The following is a 12,662-nucleotide window of genomic DNA, read 5'->3' as shown; positions in this document are numbered from 1 at the left end:
GCTACAGAAAGAAAAAACAACAACAAAAAAACCCAAGAATGTTGACGTGGTCTCACTTTAAAGTTATGACTACAGAGGGGCAAATTGTAAGTCCTGCCTTTGCACTGGAGCTACACATTTTCCCCAGTCAATTCGTTCCCCCATTCTCAACAATACCTATTTTCATATTCTCTCCCCTCACCACCAGTACTTACTATAAAATCACTCTGCTGATGACTTTACTTCTCGTTAAGAAAATTAGAAACATTAGTAGAAAATTCCCACAACTTTTTATTATCTGCTCTGCCTGCTCTTTATTATAATAAATGCTGTTCCTACCTCTTCCTGTTACTACTACTCTTCCTTCTGTGGGAAATTGTTCCATCGTCATAAATGTGCAAGGCACTTCAAAAAATTCATGGAAAAATGGGAGGCAAAGATAATTAAACTTTCCCACAAACTTTTTGAAGTCCCCTTGTCTGGCATCATATCAAAATTAAATATAAAGCTACCCTCTTATATATACTTTGTCACTCTTTAGCTGCTCATTTCTCTGCTTTTTATAGTAAAACTTTTAGAGAATTAATAAAAAATAAGTGTACTATATTTTGTTTCCATCTTAAGCACTTCAATTTCCTGACTTAACAAACAAAACCTTCTCAGGTCTTCAAATTTTTATAAATTTATAAAGAGAGTACAAATGACCCTTGAACAACACGGGGGCTGGGGCTCCGACCCCACAAACAGTCAAAAATGCCAATATATAACCTTTGACTCTATTAAAAACTCAACAGCCTACTAGTGACCAGAAGGAGCTCTGGTAGCGTAGTGGTTACGAATCATGCTGCTAATCTCATGGTCAGCAGTTCGAAACTACCAGCTGTTCCATGGGAGAAAGGTGAGGCTTTCTGCTCCCGTAAAGCTTTACAGCCTCAAAAGCCCTGTACAGGGTCGCTGTGGATTGGAACTGACTACACAACACATCACAACTGACCAGAAACCTTACTGATACCTTAAACACACATTTTGTATGTTATATACTGTATTCTTGCAATAAAATAAGATGGAGAATAGAAAATGTTATTAAGAAAATCATTGTAAAAAGAATACATTTACAGTGCTGTACTGTATTTTATCGATACCATAAGTTGACATTGTATGCAAGATGAATCACCTTCTTGTTGAATATGCTGATGAGGGGGTGGTCTTGCTGTCTCAGGGGTGGCAGAGGTGGAAGAAGTATAGATATATTTGTTACTTTACAGAAATACATTATCATTTCTGTATGATTTTTCCCCCCAATATATTTATTTTTATAAATCCATGTTATAAGTGGATCTGTGCAGTTCAAACCCAAGCTGTTCAAGGGTTAACTGTATAAAGTATTCTGAATGTTCCAACCCTGTACAATGTAAAGATCACATCTTTAAATCAATTATTTAAAACCACATTTTAAATTGTAGTTAGGAAGTTGTTTGCTCTATAGGTGAAAATGCCTATATACCAAATACATAGAATATCAACTCTCTAGTGTATGGAGTCCTAGTGTGGCACTGTGGGTTAATGCACTGGGCTGCAAAGCCGGTCTGAACTGCAAGGTAAGTGGTTCATCAAGCTCACCAGTCACTCCTTGGAAACCCTATACAGGGTCGCTATGGGTTAGAACTGACTAGATGGGACTTTAACAACAACAACAACAACAAAATAACATAATATGTATACAGTCCTGATATAGCACTGTAGACTAATTCACTGGACTGCAAAGTTGGTTTGATCCACAAGGTCAGCAGTTCAAGCTCACCAGCCACTCCTGAGAAACTCTATACAGGGTCGCTATGGGTCAGAACCAACTCAACGGCACTTAACAACAAATATAATCTGTATATATATGTATGTATGTTGTTAAGTGCTATTGAGTGCTTCTGACTCACAGCAACCCTGTATAGGGCTTTCCAACAGAAAATCCCATCTTTCTCATATACATACATACATACATATGTTGTTGTTAAGTACCATGGAGTCAATTCCGACTCATAGTGACCATGCCTAGGGTTTCCGAGGCTGTAAATCTTCACGGGAGCAGAAAGCCTCATCTTTCTCCCACAGAATGGCTGTTAGTTTTGAACTGCCGACTTTGAGGTTAGCAGCTTGATTCGTAACCACTACGCTACCAGAGCTCCATACACATACACATACACACACACATACACACATATATATATATATATGTATACACATACATACATACACACTCACATAATTGTAGTGAAGTACCTACCTTCAAGTCGATTCCAACTCATAGCGCCCTAATTAGGGTTTCCAAGGAGCAGATGGTGAGCTTGAACCACCGAAATTGCAGTCCAGCACATTAGCCCACAGTGCCACACACATACACACACATTATATATATATATATATATATATATGAAATCCTGGTGTGGCACTGTCGGTAAGTTTACTAGCCACTCATCGGAAACCCCATACAGGGTCCCTATGGGTTGGGACCCACTAGACAGCACTTAACAAACAATACATATAGAGGTGTGGTTAAGCATCATCAAGTTGGCTCCAACTCCATGGAGCAGCTGGTGTGTGCTGGATTGCAAGGGCAAACTGGACTGCAAGGTCAGTGGTTTAGCTCAACAGCCACTCCTCAGAAACACTACACCAACTCCACAGCACTTAACCATAACATATATATATTCTTCAAGGGTTTCATTTGACTTGTATTCACAATCAATACTCATGGAAGCAGCAATCAAAATATCAAATAACACATTGCATTGGGCAAATCTTCCCAAACTGACAGAAAAATATAAGTTTGAAGACTAAGGTGCTCCTGACCCAAGCCATAATTTTCAATCACCTTATATGCATGTGAAAGCTGGACAATGAATAAGAAAGACCAGAGAATTATTAATACATTTGAATTATGGTGTTGGCGAATAATACTGAAAGTACATTAGACTGTCAAATGATTGAATCAATCTGTCTTGGAAGAAGTGCCGCCAGAATGATCCATAGATGTTAGGATAGCAAGACTTCATTTCACAACCTTGGACATATTATCAGGAGAGAGTAGTCCTTGGAGGACATCATACTTGGTAAAGTGGAGGGTCAGTAAAAAAGCAGAAGACCCTGAATGACATGGACTGACCCAGTGGCTACAACAATAGGCTCAAATATAGCAAAGACTGTGAGGATGGCACAGGACCCACAGTGCTTTTATTCTGTTGTACTATAAACTGGAATCAACTCAATGGCACCTAACAACAATAATAATGTCATTGGAAGTTGGCAACTCCTCTCGGGTTTCTTTTTTAAACCACTAAGTGATACTTTTTCACTTTTGTCACAACAAAACTTCCTTTGTTAAAGACCTCCAGACAGTCAAATCCAATGGTCAATTCCGTATTAACCTACCAGAAGCATTAATACATTTAGTCCCTCCCTTTCTTGAAACTTTTTTCTCTTGGCCTATAAAACACCACTTTCCCAGTTATCCTGTCTCACTGGCCACTTCTTGGTATCCTTTACTGGCTTCTTCTCTTCCAAAGTGTCCAGGGATCAGTCCTCAATCCTTATTCTAGAGGTGACCTCATCAAATCTCAAAGCTCTAAACATCATATGTACAGCAATGATGCCAAATTTTTATCTCTCTCTTAATGTGCATAGATTATTACAGCAGGTAGACTAATCTGTTAGGTATATAAATCATTATGTCACTAACAATTCTTCAAAATAATCTACGAGAAAAAGTGTTGCTGTATGAAATAATATTACAAGCTACTTTAAAGAATAAGTACAAAGGGCTTCAGTATACTATGCTCACTTAAGTTTTTATATGCTTGAAAATATACATAATAAAAAGATTTTTAAAAAACATACAACAGCTTTCTACCACAAAATGAAATCTAAATTTCCTGCCACAGACACACAAAGCAGTCCATAATCTTCAAGACCATGCTTATCTCTTTAACTTTATCTTCTCTGCTCTAATCTCCCTCTAAATCAGCTCAGGTCCTCTACAATTGTCTTTCTCTTCTACCTCAAGTGTTCTTTATCTTCCTCCTGTCTGAAGTCAAAAAGTAATGTTTCTTAAATTTTTATCAGGACTATACACAGAAGCCACTCCTCACCCTATCTAAAATGGTCCACATCTCACTGTTCATTTCACTGTCCCCTTATCCTGCTTTATTTTCTTTCTCAGTACTTATAACTATCAAAATGTATAGTATTTATTGTCTGTCTCATTAAAATTAGGCTCTATGAAAATACAGATATGTCTTATTTACAAGTGTACACCACAGTGGTATAATAGTGCTATGGGACAGGTGAGTGAATGTAATGCCATTATAGGTATTATGTTGTTGTTGTTGTTAAGTGCCGTATAGTCTATATTAAATGGCACGAAGAAAACTATTTTTGAATTATACATTTCAATGTTATTTCACAAAGGCATAATCTACATATACAATGAATACATAACTTAGAGCACTTGCTCCTACTAAAAATAAAATATTATCAATATAAATAACTTACTGGTGTGAGCTGTTGAGAATTTAACAGCTGCTGAAATTGCTGTTGATGAAGAAACATTTGTCTTTGCTGGTCAGACAGTAATCCTAGTCCTGAGGCACTGAAAAATGATTAAAATTCTTACTCTTTAATATATACCTTTAATGTATTTTTAAAATGTAAACATAAAGAAAAAAATTTAATTTGATGTTTAATAAGTTAAGTCAAGCTCTTAATTACAACATTTTAAAAATCAATGATGTACAAATTATTGCTTGTCTCTCCCCACCCCATTTAGTCAGCTAAATAAGAATTCTCATTGTCAAGGAAGGTTTTGATTTTCTTTTTATTAAAAATAAAATAGACACTAAACTCATTTTATGGAATAAAAATTTACATGTTTTCATGTATAATAATTTATTTTTAATAATTCAAAGATAATTTAACTTACACTAAGTAATACATATTTAAAGCAAAGAATCTAAATAATAATGGTTTGACCTAAACTGTTTTTAATAATCCCAATGGTCAGTAAAATTAAGCACCAATAAAATGATAGCCACAAGAAATATCCTGCTAGCATCTACCACAAATCTATTTAAAATTATTTCACAAAAGTATGCTTAATAACACGGTGTTACTCCCTTTTATTTTGAACAAACATTCAAATGAAATTCCAGTACAATGAAATAATACATCTCACTCCCTGGAAATTCAAGATAAATATCTGACCTTTAGCCTATATCAAAATCTTTGATTATATAACTTTATGATTAAAGTACATATATGAATTTTAAGAAGACAATACAGTCGGCCCTCCATATCATTCATGGGTTCTACATCTGCAGATTCAATCAACCACAAATAGAAAATATTACACACACAAAAAAAACAAACTAACAAAAACTCTTAACTGGTCAAAGCACTCCCTCCAAGGATAAGAGGGAGAATAAAGTGCTATTTACATAGCATTTTAAATCGTATAAGATATTATAAGTAATCTAGAGCTGACCTCATGTATTATGGGAGGATGTGCACAGGTTATATGTCAACCCTATGCCATTTAAAGAAGGAACTTGAGTATCTACAGACTTTTGTATCTGCAGGGGTACTAGAACCAATCTTCTGCTGATACCAAGGAAAGACTGTATTTAGTTGTGATTACCAATACAATATTACCTTCAGAATTTATGATACATGAATGCAATATACAAGGGAATAAGAAAAAGTAACATTTAAAAACACATGTCACAGACCAATACTGAAAATTTCAGCACAGAACATATTCAATACTTTATTTTACTAAAACGGATTTAATTTTGTTTGAATCAAAATTATTTATTTCAAAAATAAATGACTCTGAGCTTAATTAGCTTAAGTTCCCCCACCCCTTTAGAGTACATCCACAAGGAACACATCAAAGATCCCAGTATGCAAAAAAGAAAAGCTGAAGTTTAATAAAACATGAACAACACCAGTACTATGTTACATTAAAATACCCAAAATAAATTTAAATATGTTTCTTACCTGTTTGTCAGTGTAGCTGGCATTGGATGTGTTGCATTAGGTGGTACTGTTGTGTGGGTGAGGGGGGCAGGGTTCTGGGATATTGTGACAGGGGTCTGAATGACCCCATTTAAAGCTCCTACAATGCCATTGATTGCCAGTTGGTTACCTGGCAAAGCTCCAATTATTCCGCCCACTCCAGGCACAGTAGGAATGGTGGATGTTACAGTCTGCATTCCACTAGCTAGTGCCCCCACTGTCACACCATTGACCTGTTGAACTCCACTAACTCCTGAGCCTTGCTGAGCTGGACTCTGCCCAGCAGGAGGTGGAGTAGAAAGAGCTGATGAACTGCTGGTGCTTTGTCCACTGGAGGTTAAGTCCTAATACAAAAGAAAATAGAACTGAACTTGTAAACAATATGGCAAAACTGTTCAATAATTTAAAACCATTTATATGTAATATACTATTATTCATAGGTAAAGCATACAAATAAAAATAACTACAGTAACATTACCTGATTTAACACAGGAAGAGAATTATCAGGCAAAAAGCTGTTTCCTAGATGAGGGCTCTTACTGCTGTTTAAGGAATCAGAAGTAGGAGCTAGAATAACAAAAAACAAAAAGTAACCCACTTACCTTGTAAAAATACATTATATGTAAGATTACATTATATGTAAGATTATTGTTAAAAGCTAATGCTGAAGTCTATCAAAAACACTTCAATATTAATTCTTGCAATTTCTGAGACAAGTTTAAATACAAAAATCTTTATCTCTATTGAATACAATAGCTTCATATCTATAAAGAGATCTTTAACTATTTGAATAAATGTTACCATTAAATTATATACTAAAAAAGAGAAATTCAAATTGATCATTCAAAAATAACTTAACATTCCCTCTCTGCATAGTCATTTAACTGGTGGCTGGTTGTTTCTCACTTATGAAAAAAGTAAGTTCATTCTATCTTCCTTAGATACATAATAAATATTTCCTTACCAGTCTGTGTTGAAAATGCATGTATTTGATGAGATGGACTAGGATTTGTTGTTATTGTTGGAAAAGGCACTGAAAGTTGTGCATTCAATAATTGAAGGCGTTCTTTTTTGGCAGTCAAGTTTTTAATCTGTTCCTCTAATCTTCGATTTTCAACTTGAAGTTGATGTAATGACTTTAGCATTCCTAAAACTAGCAAACATTTGAATATTTTAAATAGAGACAAGTCTAAGTGATTATATCTGATTCCTAAATTTATATGGAGTCTCGGTGTGGCACAGCAGAACAAGTGTTGGACAGTTAGCCATAAAGTCAGCCATTCAAACACACCAGTCACTCCTGGGAAATCCTACACAGGGTCACTATAAGGAGGAATGGACTCAACAGCACTTAACAATAACATATAAATATGCTCCAGTCATGAATATGTATATACTATATGATACTTATGTATATTTATGTAAGCCTAAAGGGAGAGTGTTTCTAGAAGTTCATTCTGTATACTCTGATGTCACATATCAAATAACAAAAGCCAAACTTCACTAACCTGGTTCAGATAATTTCCATTATCAACGAGAAAGAATGAGAATGTTTTTATATTCATCTAAGTCAAAGCCTAATTAAAAATTCAAGTGGATCCCATGACTTTTCATTAAAAGCAATTTTAAACAGTAAAGGATCTCACCAAAGAAAATCATTTATCCATAATAAATAGTACTATTTCTTTCTTTAATCTAATTACACTACCAGAAGCCTCCAATTACAGCAGCCAAACATGTTGATGCACACATTCCCCAGCAGGGAGCACTGTGTGTGCACTGCAGCCATCCTCTTTATTCCCATAGAAAGGCAGATCATCTCTAAACAGGCTGCTTCTGTCCTGTCCTATCACCTTAAATATTGTCTCAACTTCTTCCACAACTCGGACCCCCTGACTGACAACATAGATTACTGCTGTTATGCTGTTATTATGAACACAGTAAAAATTCTATTTATTAAAAAGTTGTATTTGTTTAACATGATCTCAGGACCTTCAAAAGTCACAACTCTACTAGTATAGACACATATGGCCATTCCAAGGATTTAACTTTTATGCCTCCTCTTCAAGTGCCCACAAAGAAACCCTTAGTGTACCCAAATGAGATGCAATAAGACTAAGCTAAAGCTATCCTCCAGCTATCATGTTTAAAGGATTATCCCGGCATGAATTTCCTCACAATTAGCATTTTTTGTCAGGGAACCATTCATGAAAATACCAACTCATGGCACCTGGCTCACTCTCAAAATGCAAAGAAACAATCTAAAACAAACAACAACTCTAATATTTAAAACTGTAAAGAAATTAAATATGTACATATAATTTAATAAGTATACATTAATTGTATTATACATTAATTGTATTGTACATATGTATTAAGTTACATATGCACACGTGAAATTCCTCCTCCAAAATGAAAACTCAACGGGCTAGTTGGCCATACTATTTCTCTCTCTCTCACACACACATTTGGTAAAGGTAAGCAAGTTTTCTTCAAACAATTAAGCTAAGTTCATATATTGTAGAAAAACATTTTAAACTGGAAAGGTCAAAATACAAATGGAGAAACATAAGGTACCAATATTATAATAATTATAAACAAACATCAAGAGTTAACAATTCGAGTTAACATTTTTTAATGTCATTTAATCTTTAAAATAATCCTATAAATACATTATTATTCCCATTATATACAAGGGAGACTAAAGTACAAAAAAATTAAGAAATTTATCCAAGCATAAATTTTTGATGAAGGTAAAGACAGAATTAAAATCCTGGGCAGTAAAACAGTAGAATATATTCTATTAAAGTACTACATTATACTTTATCACCATATTATATAAAGCATCTATCCTAATTTTGTTGCTATTCTAGATGAGTATTTTCTGCATCCCTCCACTTAGATGTGTGCCATCCTTCTACCCATCTTTATTTAAAACCAAGCAAAAAGAATACTTACTGTCACTAGGAGTACCCTGTTCAAGTAAAAATTGCTGTCCTTCACTCCACTGCCTCTCCAAAAGCTGTTCTATGCTTGCTGCTACTGGAGGCAGATTTTCCAAAGTGTTGTTGCCTGGTTGATCATAGCGAATCTGTAAACTACTTACAGGAGATCTGTTGAAAACATTAATTCTCAAGTTAGAAAGAGAGGAACCCTTTTGAGGAGGGTATATTAAAATTTCTTGTCTTATACTGACCTCTTTTACCTGTACAAGTTTTCTAACGCAAGGATAGAAGCATCAAGTTCCAAGCTTATAAAATCACAAACTACCCTAAAGAGTCCCAGTGTAGCAATGTAGGATAAACACTGGACTGCAAGGTCAGTTTGAACCATAAGGTCGGCAGTTCAAACTCACCAGCAGCTCCTCAGAAACCCTATATGGAGTTGCTAAGAATCAGAACCAACTCAATGGCACTTAATAACAACAACCCTAAAATTCAGTAATTATTAATCTTCTTGCCTAAACTGTTAAGATTAAGGAAATAGTTGGCCATATTAGGCACTTTAAAAACCACTAGAAAATATAAAACATACTGTAAATAGTCCCTGAATTAGGCCATAGAAGAATATGCTGTTGGTAAGTGCCATCGAGTCAATTCCGACTCACAGTCCAGGTTACGGTTTCTGAAGACCAGCTGGTAGGTTTGAACCACTGACCTTGCAGTTAGCAGTCAAGTGCTTATACTACAGTGCCACATATAGAGCTTTGTTAAGAAAAAAGGGAAGGGAGACAGGGTTAAAAAGACATCAAAATAGTAGGCCAGAAAATAGTTCCACCATTTTGCCTTAATATCTAAAATGCCAGAATAACATGATTATAACCTATGAAAGACATTTTAATTTCCAAACAACAAAATTTCAATCAAATTTAAGTAAACAAATTTTTAACAATTTTAAAGTAGCCTTTTATGAAAAACTCAAAAATACTTTAATTTACAGCATTAAAACATTATTAGAACCAAAGCAATTTTTATTTCAGCCTTTCATACAAGTATTTGTAAAATATCTTAAATCTGTCTTTCAAATAATAATCACTTAATCAACTCTTCCAAACAAATGTTCTGTATATGAAGATGAACATATAATGACTGTTCCTGATCCTGTGTTTGTTTTAAAGTAGTACAATTTGCAATTTCTAGCCTCCAAAATTACATTAGAAAAGGGCTCTATAGTTTCTAAAGTGCTTCTACATAATTATTTTGTATGCGCTTTAAAATAACCTAGGAAGAAGTCAGGTCCTGGTTTATTAACTCTATCTCCAGGAAACAAAGATGGAGCTTTAATGACTTGTCCAAAGACATAATGCAGTTTAAAATACAAAGTTGGGGCCAATGTTCAGGTTTTCTAACAATCTATTCATGTGGTTCTTGACCATCTCAATATACTTTTCTACAAAAATCTAAATGAAAATCATGGCTTTTTTTATTCCATATGCAAATACCATGAACTAGATAAAGTTGGTCATCCCTCTCAAACCATTTTGTACCATGTATTTTTTCAAATAAGAGTCAAGCAAGAGGTTAAGTGTTCGGCTGCGAACCAAAAGGTCAGTAGTTCGAACTCATCAAGGTAGAAAGATATATAGTCTTGGAAATCCTATAGTACTGTTCTCTTCTGTCTTACAGAGTCACTATGAGTCAGAGTGACTTGACAGCACACAACAACACTGTGTTTAAGCCACTTAGCTAATTAAAAGAACTACATTACCAGACATGGAGTAATTTCTGATTCGCTTGTTTTTATGTTGTAAGCTTAAAAGAGAAGCATAGATAGAAATGCTCACTAGACATATGAACAGAATCCATTAACTTCCTTCTTGGAAAAGAATAAAACAACACACACAAAAAATCACAACATAAAATCACAGGCTAGTCTGATCATTTTATTATTGTGTACTTCAGATTCCATGTTTCTGAATAAAGAACAATTAATTTCCTGTAGAGTTCAATTAGAAAAAACAGTATTACTTTGGTTTACTCAGGGATTATACAAAAGGCAGTATCAGATGTTCCATTAGAAATAAGAAATATGAGTCTAACCTCTATAAATAAGTAAAATACTCCTCCAATACATAAGCAACTAACCTAATCCAGTTCCGTGGAGTCAATTCTACAGGACAGAGTAGAACTGCTCCTTAGAGTTTCCAAAGCTGCAAACCTTTACAGAAGCAAACTACCTATCTTTCTCCCACACATGGCTGGTGGATTTGATCAGCAGACCTAGTTTTTGACCAATGCTTAATCCATCACACCACTATGATTCCTTTTACTTATAATGCCATGCTTAAGGCAGAATTTATAAACTAGAGGACAGAAAACTAAACTGAAAGACGATGTACAAGTTGAAAAGTGGTGTGAAGTTAATAAAATAAAAAGCTATCACCTAAAGTTTCATTCTCTACTGTAAACTAACAACAGTATTTCCCAGTCACCATCCACCATTCACCCCAATGAAAACAGAAGACTTGAGGCATCTAGGTTATATTCAGAGAAATTCAACCTTTTTGTATAACTCTGGTTAAAAGTGTGCTTCTTACAGTAATACACAGTCCCATAACCTCACAATATGCATATTAATGAATGGTGCTGGAATTCTTTCACATAATAATACCTAAGATCATTTCACAAAATGTCATACATTTGCTATACTCTGATTCAACATTTTAAAATAGTAGAGATTTTAGAGATCTACCACAAGAGGTGCATTTACTAAATTAGGAATGGGAGTCTAAACGTTTAGTTTATTGCCCACAAGAGTGAGTTTAAGACTAGAATCCAAAGTTGAAATCTTGATTCTGTAGCTTTAAGAGATACTATGACTGAAAAATAATTACCAAAATAGATTAATAGTGTCAACAGCTCTGCATATAGATGATAAAATCAAGAGTTCAGATGCATTGGAAATTGTTTTAAAAGTATTCCTCCTTTAGCTTACAATCTAATTATTTGTTTAAATTTAATATTAAAATCAATTTAGAATAATTTTTCTTGATTATCTAGATATTCTTCTTTATCTATAAAACACTTTTATACTTCACAAGTGTATACACTACTGATGAAAGATAAAGAAGTTTCCAAATCTCAAAATGCTTCCTTTGCCAAGACTTCACAGTGTAAATAATGCTTACCGTGGTGAGAGACTTCCTCTGGGTGAGCTTCCCCTGCCAACAAGGCTGCGGCTATTGTCTCCAAGATCTTGATCTGCAGTGTAAATATTTCATAGCTGATAAAGTGACTCTCACTAGACAAGAGGTTTTAAGCTCTTACCCTGATTTTTCCTAAAACATACATTAAACCTTTACCACTATCTTTGCAGTTACTATGAAAGTAGATCTGGTATGTTGCTAGTTTAGAACTGCTGAACTGTGGCATGTAAGGTGTTGTCCCTACACGTTTTTTGTAGGTGTTGGAGGCCACGGATTATGTTCTGTTCTTTTATTCCTTTCAATTTTATAGCACAGAAGCGTGGTTTGCATTTGCAGTATCCTCCCCTCAGCCTCTTTTAATTTCTATGGTTAAAGTAATGAATCACAGCTGTGGACAGCTAATCTGTATGCTTATCACAGCAAATCCTGATGCTTTGTATTTTTTAACACTTTGCATCCCAAGACAACTCATAAA

At 34.6% G+C, this 12,662-nt stretch overlaps 1 protein-coding gene across 1 annotated transcript in view; it reads right to left on the bottom strand.

The window, feature by feature from the left end:
• The window catches only part of MLLT10 (myeloid/lymphoid or mixed-lineage leukemia (trithorax homolog, Drosophila); translocated to, 10), a 310,713-nt gene that overhangs the window by 6,328 nt on the left and 291,723 nt on the right, over positions 1–12,662 (bottom strand). Inside the window, exons 16-21 of the mRNA XM_006869897.1 lie at positions 12,170–12,242; positions 9,001–9,155; positions 7,007–7,195; positions 6,521–6,609; positions 6,025–6,386; positions 4,522–4,618 (exon numbers count right to left, since the gene is read on the bottom strand). Of these exons, the coding sequence (XP_006869959.1) occupies positions 4,522–4,618; positions 6,025–6,386; positions 6,521–6,609; positions 7,007–7,195; positions 9,001–9,155; positions 12,170–12,242 (965 nt within the window). The remainder of the gene's footprint in view (positions 1–4,521; positions 4,619–6,024; positions 6,387–6,520; positions 6,610–7,006; positions 7,196–9,000; positions 9,156–12,169; positions 12,243–12,662) is intronic.

This window comes from Chrysochloris asiatica, unplaced genomic scaffold (genome assembly GCF_000296735.1).
Source record: "Chrysochloris asiatica unplaced genomic scaffold, ChrAsi1.0 scaffold00137, whole genome shotgun sequence".
Taxonomy (NCBI): domain Eukaryota; kingdom Metazoa; phylum Chordata; class Mammalia; order Afrosoricida; family Chrysochloridae; genus Chrysochloris; species Chrysochloris asiatica.
The sequence above is the reverse complement of the archived record's forward strand: the minus strand, read 5'-3'. Positions and strand labels throughout refer to the sequence as shown.